The sequence below is a fragment of the Dromiciops gliroides genome, chromosome 5, assembly GCF_019393635.1.
Source record: "Dromiciops gliroides isolate mDroGli1 chromosome 5, mDroGli1.pri, whole genome shotgun sequence".
Lineage (NCBI taxonomy): Eukaryota > Metazoa > Chordata > Mammalia > Microbiotheria > Microbiotheriidae > Dromiciops > Dromiciops gliroides.
Window position 1 is genome coordinate 52983064 of NC_057865.1, and position 25426 is coordinate 53008489.

Here is a 25426-nt window from a genome sequence, read left to right on the forward strand (position 1 = left end):
CTTACAACCAATGTTATCTTAAAAAGTCATTCACATCTTGTGGGATATCAGTTTCCTCCTTTGTAAAAGGAGGGGACTAGGCTAGATGGGCTCTGAGTTTTCTTATAGTTCTAAAATTTGGATCGTAGCTGGGCGCTCAGTGTTAAAAAAAAAAAAGAGTAGTGGGGGCAGCTAGGTGGCGCTGCAGTGGATAAAGCACCAGCCCTGGATTCAGGAGGATTTGAGTTCAAATCTGACCTCAGACACTTGACACTTACTAGCTGTGTGACCCTCAGCAAGTCACTTAACCCTCATTGCCCTGCAAAACAAGGAGTAGAATATAGTAGAAAACATGCTTGTTTGGGAGTAAGCTGCTATTGCTACCTCTGTTACCTCCACCTCTCTAGCCCTTGGTTTCTTCATCTTGGCAATGACAGAGTTAGATTAGATAATCCCCAAGGTCCTTCCCAGCTCTCTATGATCCTCATGACTTCAGGAGAAGAGCATGGGAATGAACACAAGCAGAGTAGTAGCTGGCTAGAGTTCTGACAAAATCACAGAATATCAAAAACTCTAAGAAGGCTTAGAGATCCATCTACTTGTCTCATTTTAGAGCTGTGGGAATTGAGGGCTAGAGGTTAAACCAAGTATAAAACCTCTAGGTTGGGGTCGGGGATCCTTAATCATACACCCAGTGAAAGGGATCAATCCCACCAGGCAATTCCAGCATGGAATAGATCTGGCTTTCCATCCCTGGAACACAGGCTAGTTCAAAATAAAGTCTGTTCTCAGATGTCTGACCAACCTTAGACAAGATTAACTGGGTTATCATGTTAGTCTTGTTTCAAATCATTAAAGAACTTTATCTCTTATTCCCAAAACTAACCTTTCTCTGAATCCCTGTCATCTGGACCATATTAACTCAGAACTAAGGAATTACAAAATCTCGGCATCTTAGATCTGAAGGGAGCCTTAACCACCATGTGGTCCAACTCCCACCTGATGCATCCATGTAATCCCACTACAAACTTCTGAACAACCTTGGTCAACCTTGGCCCATTGAACAATCTTCGCTCTGTTCTTTCCACTTTGCCTTGTGATTCTCCTCGGCTTTTTACAAAATCCCAGGGACAAAAATCAGATTTTGCACCTCCCTTCAAATCCCTTTAACTCAGTCTGTATAAAGTTCAAGCTTCTTGGACTCCCCATCAAGGCTCTGTGCCCTCCCAATCAGCTGTCGGCTGCCCCCACACCCTTTCTCTGCTTCCTTCTCTCTGCCTACACATGCTGCCTGCTTCCTTTGTTTCTTTTTTCCACACTGTTTCTGAGACTGAGTCTCTCTTTATTTGGCAATCAACCATTGCCCTCTTTTTCCCCTCCCTAAAAACCTACTCAAGCACTTATTTCTTCTATGAGTCTTTTCAATGACACTGAATTTGTTGAGATTTGAATCACTTTCCTCCAATGTATTTCAGTGCAAACAGTACTGTCTGTGTTACCCACTCCAAAAATCCTGAGGGCAAGGGCTGTGTGCAATATATACCAGGGAGTAAAGAACATTGCTAACATTTGGGAAATAAAACTGAAGGCTTTTTAAAAAATGTAATATGACAGACTTATCTTGTCCTCTTTCAGGCCAAAGTAGAAGGCTAAATAAAGCCAGAGTGTGTAGTGGGGTTAAACATCTGTCCATGTCAGCACTATTTATACAACTTATCCCAGGACCCTTATACTCCATTAGGAAAATCCACACATAAGATGCAGGGAGCGCCATTCGGGAAGAGTGTCTCTATTTTTCTCTACGTCTCTGTCTCTCTGTGTTTTTCTCTGTGTCTGTGTCTCTCCTGCATAGGCTCTTGGATGGGGACTACTAAGCAGAGATAAGAACAGTGACTTAAGGAAACTGACCAGAATACCAATACCTGGGGGGGAAAAGAGGTTCATAAGTTATCCTGAACTGGCAGCTTAATCGAACTTTACAGTGACAAATAGCCATGTTCTTGCATCTATCTTATCATTCAAGACTCCAAATTTCCCAAAGGTCCTGATTTGGGAGGTAAAGGCATGGCAATGTATTGCAATAACTGACTATGATATAGCGCTTTTTAAGGTCCCATAAAATGCTTCACATACATTGTCTCATTTGACCTTCAAAACAACTTAGTGAGGCATTGTACCATGAGGAAAGTGCTTTAGTGAAGTTAAGCTCTCATGGAGTCCAGAAGGGAGGGATTCACACCTGTGTCTCTCCTGATTCTAAGTCTAGTGTTCTTTCTACTATTGTGCACTATATCTCACAACTCCAGTGGGCACTGGTACCCTATTGCTCCATTAATAATGGTCCTGTCTTAACCCCACTGGCTAGATTGGCCGGAACAAAGGGGAAGCCACAAACAGTTTAGAGAATTACTAAAGTTTACTTTTCCTATTTAGCTTTACCACAATGTGATTGGGTGGTTAAAACACTGAGGTCCCTTTAGGCTCATCAAAAGTTTAGGGGATGAGTCAGAGCTTGTTCTCAAAACCAAACAATTCAAAACATATTAGTATCCAAACTCTCTACTTAACCTTCTGAAAAATTAATTTTGAAGTTAAATAGTGAAGATTTTTCCCCCCTTTTCAGAACAGAGACCAAATTGATTTCTTCCCTACTGATGAGGGAAGTGTACAAGCAAACCTAAGTGGCACAAAGTCCCCCATCTTCAGGAAAAAAGACATTGATTGTACTAAGAATTCACAAACATGGACTCACATCTTCCTCTGTTCTTCCAACCTCCCTTGACTCCACTTAGTTGTTTGAAAACAATCAGTAGATTTTTAGAGGTTTTGTTCAATCAGCAGATTTTTTTAAAGAGAAAAACTAAAGGCTGCTAAGGGGAAAATCCCTATGATTGCCTAGCACTGGGCATGAGAAGAAGGGCCAGTCAACTCACCACTCCCTTGGAAAGGCTATCTCAGTATTCTTTTGAGAAGGATGACAACAGTAATATCATCATAGATTTAGGACGGGAAAAAACTTAGAGGTCATCTAGTTCAACTTATTTTACAGAGAAGGAAACTGAGGCCCAGTGGGGTTTAGTGACTTGCCCAGAGTAATACAGATGGGAGCAAAGATACTTAACAAATATGGAGTTAGCTTCTTTAGCTGTAAACTGAAGGGGTTGAATCTGTTCATCTCTCCTCTAAGATTTAGTGATCAATGTGTTTGTAGGGTGTGTGTGATTGTTCAAGTAGCTTACATGTATATCCACACAGGCTCATCAAAATGAGGTTCAGAGTAAAACATAAATAGATATCTTTAGAATCCTGCTCACTTCTCTCCAAGGGGAGACCTTCATTTCTGCCTAGACGGGATCAGAAGAAGGGGCTAGGAATGCAGTCACTTTGCTCTCTTGAGAATGGGGGTCCTGGATTAGAATCCAGCCTATTCCCCCCCTCCAAATGTGAGCATAAGGGAAAAGAATTTTAGGTTCAAGATTTAAGTGCTTGTCCCTTAAGGGGGAGGGAGTGGTCTAAGCTTTGTCTGGAGGTCTGATGTCTTTCCCACCAAAAGCCAGTTAAACAAAGACCACATGGCCAATAGCAAATCATACATTGTGAAGAGTAAATAAAGACATCTATTCAAGTTGATAACAAATTGAAATCAGCAAAGTCCCACAGATTAAAATATATCAAACAATACACAAAGAGAATGAGCTCACTCACTAGAAGTAAGATATGAGAAAAAGAGAATCAGTGAGAGTCCACCAATCTCATCCAAGGGGAAATCCCCTAAAGTCTTTAGGGCTGCCCCTTGGAAATCTGGAGTGTGCTTGAGGTGCCAGCTCCTCTACATGCTGGCTTTTACCCAAAGTTTTCTCTCTCTCTCTCTCTAGAGAACTATCTCCCTGAAGAGAGTTGGGAAGCATATCTGTGCTCTCTCAATGCTAAAATCCAAAGCACCTTTCCTTCCCAAATTCTCAACAACTGTGAGTCTCATTTAAGCACAGAACATCAAGTAGCCATTCTTTCCATTAATGAGGAGAGCCTTATGCAAATGAAGCTTGAATCCTGGATTACATTCCACTTATTGGGACTCTCCACCATACAACTTAAAATCCATACAGTCCCATGGTGATTTCAGAAGCTAGGTGGCAGGGTGGGTAGAGCATTGGACTTGGAATCAGGAAGATTCATCTTTATGCATTCAAATGTGTGACCCTGGGCAAGTCGCTTAACCCTGTTTGCCTCAGTTTCCTCATTTGTAAAAATGAGCTGGAGAAGGAAATGACAAAACCACTCTAGTATCTTTGCTAAGAAAACCCCAAATGGGCTCACAAGTCAGACATGACTGAAATGACACAACAAACATGGTGATTTCTGCTCATCCTATATAACCCCCTCTACTGGCAGATGAATAAACTGAGATATTAAGTGACTTGTCAAATATCTAATTAGTTACAAGGCTGGACTTAGAATATAGGTCTTTTGACTCTCAGGTCAGGCTCAATCCATATTATCAGGTTTAAACACATTTTAAAATGTTGTCTGTGTGCACATGTGATGGGCAGGGGGACAAGTGCCCACACAAAAGAAAGGCAGAATGTAGTCTTTTTTTTTCCTGCCCAAGAAATGAAAATCCCCATTAGCCTGGCAGAGTTTACTTATTGTTTAATCTTGTCATAAAGATTTCAAAACACAAAATTTCAACTGGAGCATTAAACATCTGGCTGGAAAGAATGATGGCCTCCCCCCCCCATCTCCCCAATGGTCTTCACTCTTTGAAATCTATAACCACTGACATTATGTTGAACTAAACAATGAGGCGTCATCTGTGAATCTGTACACAACACGCCTGAAGTCTTCTAAGGGAACGCTCAGCCCAGTTCCCCCTCCAATCCCCAAAGAACCCTTTCCTGGGATTAGGTTTGATGGGCTACTCTAAAGAGTACGGGTTCTTGTCTAAACAGAAAGCCTGGGTATAGGGGGATCTTTATTTATGGGGCTGAATAAGCAGGGATTTTAGTTCTTTTCCCTGTCCTTAAAACAATGGAAGTCTCACGAGACATAGCACAACGTGCTTTTAAATAATAATAAATCCAACAATAATAAATTCACTCCAAAGATTTTGTTTTTTTCATTATGAAATTTTATAGAGCACTGGAGCTTTGTGGTCATTTACCTTTCCATTAAAATGAATTCTTTTTTAAAAAGAGGTTGATAATGAAGTATTAGAAATATTATACCCCTACTTTGGGGGTGGGGAGAATGAGAACTGAAGCTGAAAATAATTAAAATCAGGAGGTAGGGCAATTAATTATAGAAAATGTATGTTTTTTTAAGTTAGCATACAAATGAGATCTTATAAAAAAAGAAATTGCTTTCAGCTAGTTTCTAGTTATAAATGGGAAACAGTGATGTTGTAGTCTAAATAAATGACCTGTACCAAATTACAAGGATGGCTTATTCCCTTGTGTATTTCAATAGAGCCATGCTTCTGGATCCTCAGGGAAAGACCCTTTCCAACACTGTACATATACGTAGTGCTCACATATTGGCAGCCACAAGTCATGCAAAGAGACAGCTTAGGATCAAACCTCTAATGTGCAGCTGTTTCAGAAAACTTGATGCTGGGAGGGTCTGTAGAGACCAACTCCTTCAATCCTTTCATTTTACTGAGAGAAACAGAAGCACAGAGTGGAAGTGACTTTTCCAAGGTCACCCAGGTAAAGTGAGAAGCAGAGCTTTGATGTGAGAAGAAACAGTAGCAGTGTCTTTAAGTAGTTTCTGATTCATGGTGAGTGGAGTTCATGGCAGCAAAAATCTACTCACATAATCATAAAACTTTACAAGGAGAAGGGCTCCCCACAGATACTTTTACCACAAACAACCGCACGCCATGTTATACAATGCATTAGATTGTAAGCACCTTGAGGTCAGGAATTGTCTTTTGCCTCTTTTAGATGCTCAGCACAGTGCCTGGAACATAGTAGGCACTTAATAAATGTTCATTAATTTGAATATAGCTCTGGAGTCAGAAAACCTGGGTTGAAATGCTTCCTGAAATACTTACTATCTGTGTGACTTTGACCATTTCACACCTCCCTGGGTCTAAGTTTCCTCACCTCTAAGATTGGAAGGGTACTTAAATGGCCTTTCTAAATCCTCAGAAGTTCTTCCTAATATATAACTATGATTTGACTCTATGATCTTATGAATCACTTGGTCAGGGAGCAAAACCTCCTATCAGGGTTGCTCATTTCTGTGAACAAATTTCCAAATCTCGACAACAAGGTATATGTAAGGGGTGGGTAATGTGTCTGCCAATTTGTGCCCTTTGTGGGTCTTTCAGTCTTGTAGTCAATCAATCAAGACGCATTCACTAATTACCCACCATATGCCAGGTACTATGATAGAACTTGGAGATACAAGGACAAATATGGAAAAGTCCCTACCCTCCAGCATCTTATATTCTATTAGGAAGAAAGGAAACATGCATTTATTAAACACCTACTATTTACCAGGCACTGTGCTAAGCACTTTACAATTATTATCTCACTTGATCCTAACAATAACTCTGGTAGGGTAGGTATTGCTATTACTCTCACTTTACAGTTGAGGACACTGAGGTAGAAAGAGGTCAAGGGGCAGCTAGGTGGTACAGTCGATAGAGCACCAGCCCTGGATTCAGGAGGACCTGAGTTCAAATGCAGCCTCAGACACTTAACAGTTACTAGTTGTGTGACCCTGGGCAAGTCACTTAACCCCAATTGCCTCACCAAAAAAAAAAAAAAGAAAGAAAGAAAAGAAAGAGGTCAAGTGAAACCCAAGTGTCACACAGTCAGAAAGCATCTGAAGCCAAATTTAAACTCACAGCTTTCTGATTCTGGGCACTGTGCCAACCCAGGGTCTCTAACTGGGAAAAGGAACACATACATCTAATATATTGAAAAATACTATGTATACAAATTATATATCCCTAAAGTCTCAGCACAGGTTTTTGGGCAATTAAAAACTGCACTGAGACTTTTGTATTTCTTTAGATGTATATCTTTAGATGACATACAAAAAGGGCTGGGGGAGGGGACTAGACCTGTGATTTCACTGGAATGGGAAAATCCTTCTTTTTTTTTTTTTTGGTGAGGCAATTGGGGTTAAGTGACTTGCCCAGGGTCACACAGCTAGTAAGTGTTAAGTGTCTGAGGCTGGATTTGAACTCAGGTATTCCTGAATCCAGGGCCGGTGCTCATCTACTGCAACACCTAGCTGCCCCGAAAGTCCTTCTAACAAATACAGGTTGGCACCTTTTATGCAACTTATAGTCATTGAGAAGTAGCCCATAGAGAATGGCAAACAACGGCCAAAAGGCCGGACTTTGCCTGGTGACTATTTTCTTATGCCACAGAGATAAAAATGTTTTTTGCATTTTTAATGTAATTTATAGTCAGTGTACATTAAACTTAATGCCAATTAATTTTAATTTAATTGTATTAAAAATATAAAGACCATTCTTAGCTCCCCATACAAAAAAGAAGCTCAGATCATCGTTTCCAGAACCTTGGTCTACAGTAGAGATACTCAACTGCTGGGCAGGCCACCTGTGGCCCAAAACACTCCTGAGCGAGGCCTGAACTGGATTAAAATGTAGTTCTCATTGGAATTTACTATGCTGGTATATTCATAAAAATAGAAATATATAAATAGGTGGTTTTCTAAATTGATATACAGCAGGCAGATATTCTTTATGCACCTTTTTGTGGCTCAGTTTTCCTACTGCATGTTGATTTAGAAAACCACAAATTAACATTATCTATGTTGTGTTGTATTTTTACTTGCTTTGTTAAGAGTTTCCCAACTGAATTTTCATCTGATTCCAGCCCCACTCAGAGGTTTTGCTAGCTACTTGTGGAGTCTGGCTTCTCTAGAGAACACTGGGAAGTACCTATCCCAGTAGGTGTCAGGGCTGGGTCTTGAATCTAGGTCTTCCTGGATTCAAGGCCAGCTCTTTGTCTACTCTGCCAAGCTACCTCTCTAAAGTTATATATATAAAATACATAATACATGCAGGTCATTTTTGGAGGAGGGGCACACACACACAAAAGTGGAGGTCAGAAAAGGCCTCAGACGGTGGCTACTTAGCTGTGGTGTACAGCAGGTCAATTCTGGTGAGTAAACAATGAAGTGCTTTCCAGCCCTTGTGATTACCAGGGTTGATCAGTGCTAACTAATTCGACTATGTCGCTGCCAAGACTACCTTTGGATACTCTCCATTCTCTCTCTGTAGGGAGCATTACAACCTTGTGTGGCACAGATCCATTTATAACACTTGAAGAAGGCCAGATATTCCTGGTTTTTATTTTTTTTTTTAACTCTGGACGCTGAATAGGCTGCCTTGGTGCATATTACACAGTCCCATTTTCTGAGCTACTCTAGTCATGCTGAATTAGCAACCTCAGGAGAGAGAAGGGTGAGTTGTCTAGAGAGGTGAAAGAAGACAGGAATGAAGAAAAGTTTGGGATGGGTGAATGATTCAGAAATGAACAGAATGTGTGATGGTTGGGAAAAGGGGGGATTGGTGGGAGAGGCTGGGAAAGGTAATTGTGGAGTTTTTTAAAGTTTTTTTTAAATCTCTAGGAATCGCAGAGATTATATAATCTTTAATCTAGCCATCTCATTTTATAGGTAAAATCAAGGAGGGCCAGAAAGATGAAAGGACTTGCTAGCTAGTGGCAGAACCAAGGCCAGGGCCCCAATATCTTGATATTCACTTGTTACACTAGGTGTTGAGACAGTTGGCAAACTGGAACTATGTGATATGGATTAGGCCTTGACCATTAAATAGTCAACAATCAATGCACAAGCATTCATCAGGCACCTACTATGTGCCAGCTCAGTGTGCTAAATTCTGAGGAAACAAAGAAAGGCAATGCATGTAGTGTCAAGATTTTTTATAAAAGTCCATGGCTACACTACAATGTCTCTCATAAAGTATGAATGAAAATTCTATAAGCAGTCAGAAATAGGGAGCTTTTCTTATGCTTAGGATTTCTTTAAATATAAAATTTCATGTTTCTTTTTCTTCAAGAACATAGAAAAATTGGAGCCAAGTTGCTGCTTCTTGCTTTTCCCATCAAGTGATACCTGAACACTTTTATTATGAAATCCAATTCATTTTTACCATGTTTTCTGGTTAAGGAGAGGCAGTACCTGTGGCCCAAAGGAGTTAGCTTTATTAAATACAGAAACTGGTGACAGTTTGGGAGATTTTATCAAAGTTAGGGGCAGATGGCAACATAGCAAAAACAATGGATTTTTTTATGCATGTTCTGATGACATTATGTGTTTATTCACCAGAAGTGAAGTGGTATAATGGATAGAATTATGGGCTTAGAATCAGGAAGACCAGAGATCAAATCCTGCCCTAGACATTTACTAGCTATGTGACTGTGGGTAAGTTGATTAAATCTGTGTCTTAGTTTGGTTATCTGTATAATCAGGGGGTTGGGCTCAGTGACCTCTAAGATCTCTTCATTTATTTTCTTATGGTCCTGGACTTTGGGGAGTTGGTCTATTTGCAGTTACAATTCACTTGAGCCAAACCAGCCAGTGGGTGGGGGCATCGTTAGACACACACAACAGAACTGTTATGACCCACTAAATAGAAGTCTAACAGGGCTTTGTCTGGTCATCTGGTCAGAGCCCTCCCTCCACTTCCCCAGGAATGAAAAGCTGGTGGCACAGAATTGTGAATACACAGGATGCAATGACCTGACCCACATAATTTGCAAGCTCCATTTGCTGTCTGAACAGATGGCAAACGGGCAAACCCACCCTGACTATCACAATATGCACCCATGAGAAAAGGATGGCCATAATCCTTTATATTTTAGGGCAATTAACTCTAACCCTTTGAGTTCTATTTGCTGAGGTTGAAGTTACTGAATTATTTTTGTGGTAAAAACAATCCCCAGGTTTGAAGCACTGCATGAAAAATCAGATTTTTTCCCCTGTGTTGATCAGTTTTGTTGAAATTTTTCTCTTCTTCCTTTTTAAAAAAAATCTTTGCTATCAAAAACAGGTATTTGGGAGGGGAAAGGAAAAAGGATACAGGAGGAAATCTAGGTAATATAAAAAAGATCAATAAAATATATTGAAAATAATTAAGGAGTTTGATAAAATCCAAAGTATAGTTTAGCATCATTTATTAATGTAACTGGCTAATAGTCTCTTCCTGGCAGTCATACAGAATTATTTTTGATTCTGGAAGTAGAGTCACATGAGAGCTGGAAGATGGGTGTTCTTGCATACATCTGTGCACACATCTGTGAGGACTTCTCTTCACCTTTGTAGGTTTCAGTTTTCTACCTGGGAAAAACAAAGAGCTGTGCTAGAGACTCTCCAAGGCTCATGCCATTTCTAAATCCTCTGGTGAACTGCTGCTTTACTTCAAGAAGGGCACCAGTTCTTGGTGATAGTACAAAGACGGGAAGGCTAAGAATAGTTTAAAAACATTTAAAATCAGCTGAGCAGGCAGGACCTGTGTGTACTTACTCCTCTGAGAGGTTCTAAGACAAATAGATTTTAATGACTCGGCTCTGGGCCCTTGGCAGTTCCCGAGCCCAGAGAGCTCATCAATTCTTATGGTTTCAGTGCTCATCTCTCGGTGAAAGACTCTCCCCAATATGCATCTCCTTGCCCAATTGTTTTCTGAGCTCTGTTCTCCCATCATCTAACTCCTGGCCAGACATTTCCCTTTGGATGTTCTGTCGTCATCCGAAACTTAATATGCTGAAAATTGAACTCTTTTTCTCTCTGAAAACTGGCTTGCCCCCTTGACTCTGCTATTTCTGTCATCATTCTCCCAGTCAGCCAGGCTGGAAACCTGAGTCATCTTTCACTCCTTCCTGTTTGCCCCTATCTGATCCATCATCAAGCCTTGGCGGCTCTTCCTTTGTGATCTATCTTACATCTGTCTGTTCCATTACATCCCCACTTCTGCTTCCTTAGCTCAGTCTCTCAGTCTCCCAAATGATTGATCTCCCAGCCCCTTTAATCCATTCTGCACACAGAATTAATCTTCCTAAAATTCTGAATTCATAATGTCACTCCACTGCTCACAAACCTTCAATGGCTCCCCAATGTGGACAGGACAGTGTCCAGAGTCCTTCGTCTGGCGATATTCAAGATTCTAAATAATCTCACCCCAGCCCAATGGTGCCTTCCCAAGCATTGCTTATTCTCCTCCTATAGAACCATATGTTCTAGTCCCAATATGTCACATACATCAGTGGTGTCCAGCTCAAAGAGAAAGAGATCTTTGTGGGTCACATTTTGACTTAGAAAACCCAAGTTTAAAAGACCTATGTTGCATTGTATTTTTACTTATTTTGTTAAACACTCCCCAATTGCATTTTGATCTGGTCAAAGCCCCTGGAGTTTGACACCTCTGTTATTACATTTCTTCTCTTCCCTACCACCTCCACATTATTTCCTTCACCTAAAATGCATCCCTCTTTCTGCTTATTCAAATCCTAGCCATCCTGGATATGCATACAACCTCTCCTTAACCTTTTTTGGGTCATGAACCTCTTTGGCAAGCTGGCCAGCTCTTCTCAGTAGAGTGTTTTTTAAATGACATAAAATACAAAGGATTATAAAGGATATAAACTATATTGGAAGTCAGCTATCTGTCTATCTATCATCTGTTCGTCCGTCCGTCCATCCATCCATCCATCCATCCATCCATCCATCCATCCATCCATCCATCCATCCATCCATCCATCCATCTATCCTGTCTGTCTATCTACCTTTGTTTTAAAGTACCTTAGGTTAAGAATGCCTGTGCTAGTAAACAGAACCAGGGACAATGAGGTGAAAGTTGTGAAAAGACAAATTAAGAAAACATCTTTGAATAACTAAAGTTCTGTCAAGAGTGCAAAACGCTGCCACAGAGGTGAGTGGATTCTTTTCCACTGGAGGTCTTCAAGCCAAGCTTTGATGACTTTTTATCACTTGTTGTAAAGGGTTAAGTAGGGGCTGGGCTCCATGGCCTCTGCCGTCCTTTCTAGCTCTGAAATGGTCATTCTGCGATGATAAATATTTGTGATAGAAATGAACATCACATTTGCAAGGGGTACAGCGCCAGATCCAGATGTTTTCTGTCTGAAACAACAGAAACTATGTCCTAAATAATAATAATAATAATAATTGCTAATGTGAAATAAAACAGAATGTCTTTTGATGGAAAATTAGGAGTCAGAAAGTGTGATTCTCAGTATACATGGCAGACATGAAATAAAACTATTCAGATCAGAGGCATCCTTTACCCAGAGATAGCCTTACTCCTCCCACCTTTGATGAGGATTTCCTGTCACAATCGAGGATGAGGCAATTAATCTCTAGCTTAGTTTCCATATGTATATAGTAAAGAACTAAAAAAGAATAAGATAAATATTTGTAAGTGCTATTGTTTAGTCTCCTCTCTACAATCCAGCCTCTGATACCTTTCACAAGGACATTACCAATGCATGACCCTGACAAAGTCACTGTCCATCTCAAGGGCTGGGATTCCCATTGCCTTGGGCATAAGGCACAACTCCTCTGTTGGACACTTAATGTCTTCCACAACCTGGCTCCAGGCTCCCTTCCCAAGCTGATCTCATGTTCCTCTTACTCATGTGCTCTGTGATTTAGCCAAATAGGTCTACTTGTTGACTCCATATAGGACATCCCCATTTCTCATGCCTGGAACGCTCTTCCTCCTCAGCTCCACCTCTTAGAATCACTGGGTCCCCTTTTAAGACTTAGCTGAAGTGCTGCCTCCTGTAGATTCTTTACCTGAACCCACTCTCCCCTCACCTGGAACTGCTTAATACACACACACACATACACTCAGAATTATGTTTGTGTGCATGTACATACACACATATAGGTACCCATATTTATATGTGTATATGTTTGCATACATGCACACATATATGTGTATAAACCAAGTTATATATACATGTATTTATGCATTATGTTAATGAATTTGTGCAATTCCGACTCACTCAAATCCAATTCACTCACAAGTCAAGACACCCTGTGATGCCATTGGTCCTCTTTGAAAATGAAGGGCAGAGGCAGCTAGGTGGCGCAGTGGATAAAGCATGGGCCCTGGGAGGACCTGAGTTCAAATCCAGCCTCAGACACTTGACACTAGCTGTGTGACCCTGGACAAGTCACTTAACCCTCACTGCCCCGCAAAATAAAATGAAGGGCAAACAACATGTACATATAAATGTATGCATGTACCTATATATTCACGTGAAACATGCATATGTATTTATACCCCCTATGTATGTACACAGACCCCTGCCCAGCGTGTGTGTGTGTGTATGTGTACATGTATGTGTATGCATGTGTATAATTTAATTATCTGAGTACATATTGCTTTCCCTGGGTAGAATATACACTCCTGCAAGGCAAGGGTCATTTTGTTTCAGATTTATGAACTATGACTTAAAATATAGATATATTAGGCTCATGACTAGATAGGGAACACACCTAACAAGAGCATGCAAAAAGGTATTTGTTTGGAGATTTTAAAGCCTTTTAAATTAAGTTTACAATTGAAAAAGAAAAGGGAGGGAGATCATTCTAACGTATGTCTACCAAAGCAGATACCATCAAGAATAGTTACTAAGCGGTAACAGCAATGGAGCCACCCAGATTCCTGAAAGACAGACCACAAAAGATGCTCCTTGCTACATAACCAGTGGCCTCAAAGAGTGGTGCACAAATGCAGAAATTCTGGTAAAAAGAGACGTGTGCGTGTGTGTGTGTGTGTGTGTGTGTGTGTGTGTGTGTGTGTGTGTGTGTGTGTGTAAGGAAGCAGCCTGGATCTTACAGCACTGTCAGCCCTTGGATGTAGTGAGATGAGCTTCCTGACTGGAATGAGTCCAGCTCTGAAAAGGTATGCCTTCCTCAAAAGAGACAGGCTAATTAAAAGAGGGGGCAGGGTTGCACTGTCTATCAGGAAGCAACTCCTGCGAGGCAATCTAGGAACCAGAGGGGAGAAGTGCAGTGGAGAGCGTTTGGATGAAGATAAATGCAGACAAAGAGGAAGGCAATGTTGTCACTAGAGGCCTGAAGTCATGAGATAGTAATGTTAAGGGCTAAAATTCTAGCTAGTCTGTCTAAAATATCTAATGAGTGGTCGCCAATAAATTATAAGCTTTAGCAAGAGTTAGACTTTTAAGCATTTATTAAGGAGAATAAGAATTTGGTAAAGAGAGAGAAAGGCCTAGATTCCTATCTATTAAAGGGAGAGCACATTTGTAGCTCCGCTCTCCACCAGAGTCCCAAGGAAAAAAGTGAGCCCGAGCGCCAGTCTCTTCCTTCCTCCTCCCACTAGCCCGCGTCACTTCCTGACGCCAAAGAAAAGACTCCTGGTCTTGCCCTCAAAGACCTTCGCTTCATGGGCAGAACTCTTCTACAGTAAGTCTCCAGCAGGTGGTGTCATTCCAATTGTTACAAGAGTTAAGTGACTTGCCCTGGGTCACACAGCTAGTAAGTGTCTGAGGATAGATCTGACTCAGGTCTTCCTTACTCCAGGTCCAGAACTGTTCCAAAATTCTATTCTCGAGCCCCCAAACCCTGCCTATCAGCATCAGATGTTCTCCCTTACCACCCTACTGAGCTCGCTCTTTACACCTAGGGCATGACACAGAATACCTGCGTGTCTTTACCCTCTATTTTATCCTGTTTCTTCTCTGCATTTGTTCCCATCTCTGAGAAAAAAAGGAGCTTCTTGTAGCCAAGGCTGAGCCCTGTGCCTGGGATGATGATCCCAGGACTCCTGCCTCTTCCAGGAGCTGGTCCCTTCAATTATTGTCTCCTGTTCTCATCTTCAGGACCACTGTCACTTATTTAAAGGGCTGTCGGATGGAAGGAGGAATAAATTTTTCTACTCCACATTGGAACAAAGCTCCTTAATCTTTTTTGGGTCATGGACCCCTGTGGCAAGCTGGTGAATCCTTCTCAGAATAAATGTTTTTAAAAACATGATATAAAGTATAAAGGATTATAAAGGAGATCAACTATATGGGAAGTAAGCTGTCTATCCTATCTGTCTGTCTATCTATCTGTCTGTCCATCCATCTATACATCTGTCTGTCTATTTATCTATCTATCTGGTCCATCCATCCATCCAGTCATCCTGTCTGTCTATCTATCTATGTTTTAAGGTACCTAGATTAAGAACTCCAGTTGTAGTGAACAGAACCAGGGGCAATGGGATGAAAGTTGTGAAAAGACAAACTGAGAAAACTTCTTTGAACAAGTGCCACTGACTGCCTTAGAGATGAGTGGATTCTCTTTCACTACAGGTCTTCAAGCCAAGCCTGGATGCCCACTTATCACTTATTATAAAGGGTTAAATAGGGGCTGGACTCCATGGCCTCCGAGGTCCCTTCCAGCTGTGAGACTGTCATTCTGTGATAATAAAGATTTGTGGTAGAAACAAACACCACATTTGCAGGGGGCTCAATGCCAGATCCAGATGTTTTCCGTATGAAACAACAGAAATCATGTCCAAAATAATAATAAGAAGAAGAATGGCTAATGTGACATAAAACAGAAAGTCTTTTGACTGAAAATTCGGAGTCACAAAGTATATTCTCAGTTTAGGAGGGAGACATATAAATAAATAAATAAAATTCCCTATTCAGATCAGAAGCATCCTTTGCCCAGAGATAGCCTGACTCCTCCTACCTTTCATCAGGATTTCCTGTCACAACCAAGGACAAGGCAATTAAGCTCGGTAGTTTAGTTTCCATATGTGTATAGTAAGGGACTAAAAAAGGATAAGTTAAATATCTGCAAGCACTATTGTTTGGTCAAAAGGGCTTTTGAAACAATTGGAAATGACGTTTACTTACTGAAGACTGAAAGAATATGGCTACTGGTCAGTCAGTCAACTAGGATTTACAAAATGCTATTATGGGCCAGGCACTAGCTAAGTACCATTGATATAAAGGCAATAAGAATATCCCCGCCTTCAAGGATCTTAGAGTTTAATAGGGTGGAAAACAAGCAAACAAGGAGACAAACAAAAGATTCTCTCCTGGTATGCATGTGTGTATGTGCATATTCTATATGTGCAGCAAACCACTCCAGCATCTTTGTGAGGAAAACTCCAAATTGGGTCACGAAGAATTGGACGCAGTCAAACCAACCGAACAAGAACAAAAACACAAACTGGGGAGAATGAACAGAGGGAAGGACATTAGATGACATAAGCAATAAAAAATACACAATAATAAGAGCTCTGAGCCCAAACGGCAGGATATTTCACAACGAGATGCACTTTTAGCAGGCAGGCAAGTCAGCAGAGTTCCCTGGGCCCTAGAAAGACCAGCTGGGCCGAAAAGGAATCCATTCAAGGACAACTAGTGATCTAGAAACAAGCTAACATATCCTTTCTGGCTAGTGATGGTTCCTGCCAGCAGACACTTTAGAACTTGGCCGCTGGCAGGATCAAGGTAAGTGAATTTGTACCTTGAAATCCTGAGACTATTTGAACGACATCTTCGTACACCATGAGAGTAGCTGATCGTTCAGGGAGCAGGCCAAGGCTTAGAGAAGAAAACACTGTGGAAGGAAAAAAAATGGATGGTTGTGAATTTTAGCATCTAAATTAAACCACAGATTGATTAACCAATTGACTGTTATTAAGTGCCTACTATGTGACAGGAACTAGGAATACAAAGACATACAATGAAACACTTTATACATGCAAGGAGCTTACAGATCAGTCAATAAACATTTATTAAGCATCGACTGTGTGCCAATATGCTGAGTGGTGGGGATACAGAAAAAGGTAAAAGACAGTCCCTATTCTCAAGAGGCTCACTGTCTAATGGCAGTGTTTTTGGTCCTGTTCTGATTCAGAAATTATCTGCTTTTATTACAGTTAGCAAAAGTCTATGAAAATTTCTGGAAGATTACCTAATGGGGTGAATGTGCAGGCCAGAATTTGAGAGGAGAAAGCTGAGGAAGAGGTCCAAGTAAGCTGACTATGAAGACCACAGAGGCCAGAGAAGCAGAGACATGCAAAGGCAGACCCCTAGTCACACCTAGATGAAAACTTCAGGAGATAATTCTTTCTTATTTTTACTGATGAATAGAGAAATTACTATCTCTATTTGGAGAGGGGCAGCTAGGTGGCACAGTGGATAAAGTACCAGGCTTAAAGTCACATCTGAGTTCAAATATGCCCTCAGACACTTACTCTGGACAAATCATTTAACCCTATTTGCCTCGGTTTCCTTATGTATAAAATGAGCCAGAGAAGGAAATGACAAACCATTTCAATATCTTTGCCAAGAAGATCCCAAATGGGATCACAAAGAATCTGAAATGACTGAACAACAACAATAACATCACTATTTGATTTTTCCCTGACATATGACATTTCATCTTTTAATTCAAGGTCTAACTGCCTTAAATCAATTCACTTAGTTGTGTTCCACATACTCTCTTGAGATTCTAGACTGATCATTTTCTTTGTGGCTGAGTAAAGCCCTTGTATAATATTGCACCTCTACCTTTTTTGGTTAAAAAAAAAAAAAAACCAAATAAAGGCAATTATAGAGTATAGCTTTAGTTACTAATATTTTAAAAAACATATTAAAAGCAAAAAATATGTAGTTAGAGATGTACCAGTTATGCTGCGCAGATCCACATGGCTTTTTTGGAGGGGGAAAAGGGAGCATTTACTTGTAAATTCCTTGGAGTAAGGAAATGCCACTGTAGAAACTCCCCCTACTATAGCACAGTGAAAACCTGGTTGTGACTAATAGTCTTAGGGAATTACCAAGTCACTGAGAGGTTAAGTGACTTGTTCAAGGTCACACAGCTAGCATGTGTTGAGGAAAGTCCCCAACCCCCAGTCTTTCTAACTCTGAGGTTCTGTCTACACAATGCCCAAACAAACCATCCAATCGCTATCACACAACACAGAATGTAGCTGTAGCCCAATACTGTGGAAAGAACGCTAACCTGAGAAGCAGCAGGTCTAGATTCAAGCTCTATCCCTGTCACTAAGTAGGTATGGGACCTTAGGCTAAGTGACTTCCTCTCCCCAGGGCTCAGTTCTCTGGTCCGTGAAGGAAGAAGGGTTATACTAAATAACCTGTTCTCTACTCTTCCTTTCAGTTTTAGAAATGCTAATTATCAAAACAGAAATTAAAAAAAAAAACCACACAACCCACTGTAGTTTTCAATTTATCTTTGCTCAACTCAATTTAACTTGTTCAACTCAAATACTATCAATTAAGAGAGGCAAAATTAATGTGGACTCATAAATGGATAAGGGATCCCTGAAAAGGTATGAGATATTTCTGATTGAAATCAACTGTGTGTAGAAGATCCTGTGTTCTTCGGAATTAAATTTTTTTTAAAAGTTTAAACAAAAAGAATAAAGTCTGCCTTTGAAGACAAAGTGCAGACCACAACTTTCAAAGTTCAGATTACACTATCCGGGGTGGTCATTCTGAAATGTGATCTAGCTAAATCTGCCCCTGTCTCTGGCAAAGATAAAGCTTTTTATGATATCTCTCCTTCCTTCTTTCACCCCAAGGAAGGAAAAATTCTAAGCCCTGGTGCTTGCTTGCTTGCTAAGTAAGGGGTGAGGAGAGAAATCCAGCTCAAAGAAACTTGCTAAGAATGCCTTGTTTTATGTACATGCTGGAAAGAACTCTTTTAAGATGATAAGTATAGAAAACACATCCCTTTAGGAAGGACATGAAACCCTAATTCCACAGCTCTAGTGAATTTGTGCAACAGGCAAGGCAACAAAAGCATTTATTAAATGCTTTCTGTGTGCCGGGTACTGTGCTAAGTCACAGACTGAATTTCCATCAGATCATTTCAGCACCAGCAGCTCTTGTTGATATCCTAAACAAAGGGTTGACTATTGTGAAGAAGCAAGCTGGAAAAAATGTAATGTGACTATTGTCTGATTCACTCACAAGAAAGGAGATTAGGGAAATAGTTTCCTTTTTCTTCTGGCATTTGTGAGGACTGCATCCAAAAGGAATGCAGTTCAAACAGCCCGTGCAACTGTCCTCTCATCCCAAGCTGAGCTGGGTGCCCGAATTACCTTTGAACTTCCCTTGGGCTGCTCCCACAGTTATTTCTTGGCATGAAAAAATGAAGGACTGAGATTTTGTTCTCTCAAGACAAAATCCAATTTGGTGACTGATGATAAAACCAAATTCTTCTAGGTCTCTGGGAGGCCAGGGATAAAGGGAACACGGAATCTGGCAGTTCCCAAGTAACAGATGCCCCTTACATACAAGCACACTGGGAGCTCCCCATCCCTCCATGTGCAAACTTCTCTTCCTTTCCTCCTTTTTCTTGGATCCTTCAGACCCTGGTTGCCACCTTGGCCACCATATTGCAGGGGTTCTGCCATCACCCTTCCCTAAGCCCTTGTCCTATTCTCTGTAGAAGCTTCAGTGGTAAGATGAGCTGGTGGTGAGAATAAAGGAAGAGGAAGTCTCCCCCCAGCCACTCTCACCCTTCCCTTTGTTTCTCATTCTACTGTAGCCAAGTGAAAGAGAAGAAAGTAGAAAAGAACAAAGGAAAGGAGAAACCCTAGTGCATCACAGTGCCTCAGTACTGTCTGCAGCCTCCACTTGTCCCCCTCCAGAGGTCTCAGACTTCTCCCCTGTTCCTTGGCCTTCCTCATGCATTCAACCAAAAAGCATTTATGAAGTGCCCTCTACGTGGTGGGCACTAGGGTGGGCACTTTCGACAAAAATGTAACCGTCCTTGTCCTTAAGGACTTTTATTCTATTGGAATTCATCAATGAATAAATCAATCAATAACTCTGTGCCAGGCACTATGCTAAGTCTTGATATACAGAGAAAAAAACCAGAGCCATTTCTACACTCCAGCACTCTAACATATCTAAGTATATATATAATAGACACAGGATAAGAACAAAATAAATAAAGTTTAGCTAAATACAAAGTGATTCAGTGGATATAGCACCAGGCTTGGAGTCAAGAAGACCTGAGTTCAAATCCAGCTTCAGATACTTACTAGATGTGTGACCGACCCTGGGCAAGTTACTTAATTCAATTTGCCTCAGTTTCCTTATCTGTAAAATAAGCTGGAGAACTACACTTATATCTTCACTAAGAAAACCCCCAAAAGAGGTCATGAAGAGTTGGACACAACTGAAAAACAATGACAAAATACAAGATAATTCTTATCTCACTACTGAAGATACTCATTAACAACTTAACCAGCATTCCATTAAGCCTTTGTCCTTGTTGCAATAAATCAATCAAAAAACATTTAGTAAGCACTTATGATAGGCCAGGGACTGTGCTAAGAATTGTGGATACAAAGACAAATGTGAAGTAGTCCTGGCCCTTCAGGAATTTACATTAATGATGAAGCAATACTATGCTATGGTATAGCACAGATGATGTGCAGAAATAGTGGATAGAGTTTTGGGCTTTAAGTCGGGAAGTCTCAAATTCAAATCTAACCTCACACACTTAGCAGCTATGTGATCTTGGGCAAGTCACTATCTCTGCCTCAGTTTCCTCAGCTGTAAAATGAACTGGAGAAAGAAATGGCAAACCACTCCAGTATCTCTGCCAAGAAAACCCGAAACAGCTCACAGTTGGACATGACTGAAATGACTGAATATAAAGAATAAATTAGAGATAATCAACAGAGCAAAGGCACTAGCATTAAGGTATGATTTTCACTAGGACTTGTAGGAAACAAGGGAAGCCGGGGGTGGTGATGAGCAGGGAGAGAATTCCCAGCAAGAGGGACAGCCAGCAAAAATGCAGAATCAAGAGATGGAGCGTCTTGTATGAGCAGCAGCCACAAGCAGGCCAGGGCCACTGGATCACAAAGTATGTAGGGTAAGAAGACTATAAGAAGACTGGAAAGGCTGGAGGGGGTGAGAGTATGAGGGCTTTGGATTTCAAACTCTCTTTGGTTTTATATTTAATCCTGGAGGTTATAGAAGCCACAGGAGTTTACTGAATGCAGATGTGTATGACATAATCAGACCTGTACTTTAGAAAGATGAATCTGATGGCTGAAAGGAGGATGGATTGTGATGAAGAGAGAGAGAGAGAGAGAGAGAGAGAGAGAGGAGACAGGGAGACTGATCAACAGACTAAAATTAGTACAGGTGTGAGGTGATAAGGCCCTGTATTAAGTAGTGGCAGCAGAGTTATTAGGGCAGAAGGGAACATTTACAGAGAAGTATCAGAGGTAAAATTGAGAAGACTTGGCAGAAGAATGGATATGAAGGGGTGAGAGAATGAGGAATGGAGGAATAATTCCCAGGTTGGAAGGAGAGCAGTGAGCTCAACAGTAATAAGGAAATTCAGAAGTGGGGGAAAGTTTTTTGAGGAAGAAAAGTGCAGTTTTGGATACGTTGAGTTTAAGATGTCTGCAAGGACATCCAGTTTGAGTTGTCCAATAGGCAGCTTGAGATATGAGTCTGGAGGTTAGAAAAAAGCTGAGGGCTGGATGAGCAGATCTCAGAATTATCAGAATTAAATTCATGGAAGCCCATGAGATCACCAAGCAAAACAGTATAGAAGTAGAAGGTTCACAGAGAGCCTTGGGGAGGGGAGCGGGGTGGAGAATTGATGTTAGCAGCTAACAAAAGAGACTGAGAAAAGTAGGTAGAAAGGTAGGAGGATGCAGGGTAGAATAATGTCACAGAAACCTAGAGAGAAGAGAGTATCAAACTGTAATCAACAGGGTCAAAGAGGGCAGAGAGGCCAAGAAGGATGGGGATTGAGAAAGGGGCATTGGATCTGGCAATTAAGAGATCACTGGTAACTTTGGAGAGAACAGTTTCATTTGAATGATGAGGTTGGAAGCCAGACAGTAGAGTTTAAAAGAAAGGAAGAGGCAAGGAAATGGAGGCATCAATTAGAGAAAGCCTTTGCAAGGGGGTTAGCCATGAAAGGGAGGGGAGATATAGGACAATAGCTAGAGGAAAGGAAGTGGAGTCATTGACTGAAGAAAGTCTTCTCAAGGAGTTTAGTCACAAAAAAAGAGAGTTATGGGATGATAGCTAGTGGAGATGAATGGGTCAAGTGGGAGCTTTCTTTAGGAAGAGGGAGACTGCCTATTTGTAGGCAGTAGGGAAACTACCAGTGGATAGGGAGACACTGATGACAAGTGAGAGTAGGGAATGATGGAGGGGACACTGCTAGAGAACATACAATGGATTCAATGAAAAAGAGAACCATTAAGAGATGTATTTGAAGCATTTCTACAGAAAGTGAGATGTGATAGATTGTATGCTTTGAAAGCAACCCAGACAATCAAAATACAAAAAGGTAAATAAATACCGAAACCAAGAAAGGCACAAGTAATGAAATTAATTATCCCAGATAAAAAAGGGAAAATAAAATTTAGAAAGAGAAAGATATTTATGGAATTAAAGTATGATGAAAAAACGCAAAAGAGGGACCACTGACAGATTTCTTTTTTTTTTTTTTTGCAGGGCAATGGGGGTTAAGTGACTTGCCCAAGGTCACATAGCTAGTAAGTGTCAAGTGTCTGAGGCCGGATTTGAACTCAGGAACTCCTGAATCCAGGGCCGGTGCGTTATCCACTGTGCCACCTAGCCTCTCCCCAGATTTCTAAAAGTACAGAAGGAGAAAAGGGCAAAGACAGAACTTAAATAGAAGTGATGATGAAAGTCTACATGGTGGGGCACCTAGGTGGCACAGTGGATGAAGCACTGGCTCTGGATTCAGGAGGACCTGAGTTCAAATCCGGACTCAGACACTTGACACTAGCTGTGTGACTCTGGGGAAGTCACTTAACCCTCTCTGCCCTGCAAAAAAAAAGTCTACATGGTGGTCAGGAGATTATAAGGGTCACTTTGCTGGCACTAGTTACAGGCTTCTTCTGAATTGTCCATACACCATTCCAGGTCTCAGTCTCAGGGTGAGAAGGAGCACTAGCACATAAGAGATTGGGGCCACAGGGGAGTGGGGACCATAGTCATAGTTACAGGGTGGAAGAGTGCTTTTGGTCACCCACAGATCACAGCACAGGCCAGAAGAGCAGTGATCACACTTCTGCTTAAATCCTACTACCCTAGAAGAACTGAAAACTTATAGACCCCAGAACTAGCTCTGAGAACAGCAAAAAGAAAGGCCTGAAGCTTGGGACAGTTCCCCTTCTGCCCCAGGAGCAAAGACCTACTTTAACATGGAGTTAAAATTCAAGATACAGGCTGAGAAAATGAGAAAACAACAACAAAAAGAACCGGACCACAGAAAGTAATTGTGGTGACAAGGAAAATCAAAATATAAATGCAGAAGAAGACAACAAAGTAAAAACTGCTATAGTCAAACCTCAAAAAAAAAATGAATTGGTTTCAGGCAGAGGAAAAACTGGGAACAGAAATGAGAGTGATACAAGAAAATCATGAAAAATAGTTAACAGCTCGGTAAAGGAGGCACAACAAATCTTAAAGAAAATAACACCTTAAAAACAGAATAGGACAAATGGAAAAATATATACAAAAATTCACTGAAGAACCCTTTGAAAAGCAGAATTGGCTAAATAAAAAAGAGGTACAAAAATTTATTGAAGAAAAGAACTCCTTAAAAAGTAGAATGGGCAAAATGGAAAAGGAGGTACAAAAGCTCACTAAAAATAATTACTTAAAAATTAGAATTGGGCAAGTCGAAGATAATGACTCCATGAGACAAAAATAAGCAATAAAATGAAATCAAAAGATTAAGAAAATAGAAGAAAATGTGAAATATTTATTTGGAAAAACAAATGACTTGGAAAATAGATTAAGTACACACCATTTAAGAATTATTGGACTACCTACATCAAAAAAGAGCCTAGATATAAATATTGAAGATATAAATATAAATCATTGACGATAATTGCCCTGGTATTCTAGAACCAAAAGGTAAAATAGAAATTGAAAGAATCCACTGATAACCTCCTGAAAGGGATTCCTGAAAGGGATAGCCAACTTTCAGAGCTCCCATGTCTGAGAGAAAATTTTACAAACAGAAAGAAATAATTCAGATATCAAGGAGCCACAGGATAAGAAAATATTAAGCAGCATCTACATCAAGGTATCAGAGAGTCTGGAATATGATATCCAGAAGAAAAAGGAACTAGGATTACAACCAAGAGTCACCTATCCAGCTAAACTGTGTATAATCCTTCAGGGGGAAAAATAGATATTCAATTAAATAGAGGGCTTCTAAAGCATTCCTGATGAAAAGACTAGAGTTGAACAGAAAAAGTAACTTTTACATACAAGACTCAAGAGAAGCATAAAAAGGTAAAGAGAAAAGAGAAATCGTAGAGGACTCAATAAAGTTAAACGTTTTACATTCCTATGTGGAAAGCTATCTATAATTCCCAAGAACTTAATCATTGCTAGGGTAGTTAGGAGGAGTATACATAGGCAGAGGGCATGGATGTGAGTTGAATATGATGGGATGATATTTTAAAAAATAAAATTAAGTGGTGAGAAAAAGGAATGTACTTGAAGGAGAAGAGGAGAGGTAGAATGGGGTTAATTATCTCACATAAGAGCCACAAAAGAGCTCTTACAGTGGAAGGGAAGATGGGGGATATATGGGTGGGGAGCATGTAAACTTTACTCACATCAAAATTGGCTCAAAGAGTGAATAAAATATGCAGTTGGATGTAGAAATCTCTTACCCTTCAGAAAAAGTAGGAAGGGAATGGGATAAAGGAAAGGGACAGGATTATGATGAAGAATGCTACCCACCTCCAGAGAAAGAACTGATGGAGTCTGATTGTAGATCCAAGCATAGTTTTTTATTTTTTGTGTTTTGATGGGGGATTTGGTTTTTTTTTTGGTCCATGTTTTCTGTCAACACATGACTAATATGCAGATATATTTTGCATTACTGCACATGTATAACCTATATAAAATTGCTTGCCTTCTCAGTGAGAGGGGAGGGGACAGAGGGAAAGAATTTCTAACTCGAAATTTTAAAAAACAAAATGCTAAAAATGTTTTTACATGCAATTAGGAATAAGTAAAATATTTTTTAAAAGAAAATGCTTGGAGTTGGGAGACAAATTAGCTTATGCAAGTAATGACAAGGGGGTAAGTGTCACTGGTTTGTAGAATACATGGAGGAAATGAAAAGGAAGAGGGAATAAGAAAATATGTATGATATACTCTGATCAACAATGGTACATAGTGAATGGAAGAAAAGGGGCCTTGAAAGAATGGGTGAGAAGGTAAAGGAAAGAAAGGGAGGATTCTAGATTCAGAAAGGGAACAAGGTGATTCTACTGAATAATATTTTTATGGGCGGGGGAAGATGGAGATTATGCAAAGGCAGATGGGGACTTTAAAATGGTATAATCTGACAGGATTTGGTCTTTTTAGAATGCTGTCCCTCCCTG

General features: G+C 40.5%; 1 protein-coding gene across 1 annotated transcript in view; it reads right to left on the bottom strand.

Moving 5' to 3' along the window:
• FAM171A1 (family with sequence similarity 171 member A1) overlaps positions 1-25426 on the bottom strand; it is a 183819-nt gene that overhangs the window by 58660 nt on the left and 99733 nt on the right. The window contains exon 3 of the mRNA XM_043968578.1: positions 16498-16590. Within this exon, the coding sequence (XP_043824513.1) occupies positions 16498-16590 (93 nt within the window). The remainder of the gene's footprint in view (positions 1-16497; positions 16591-25426) is intronic.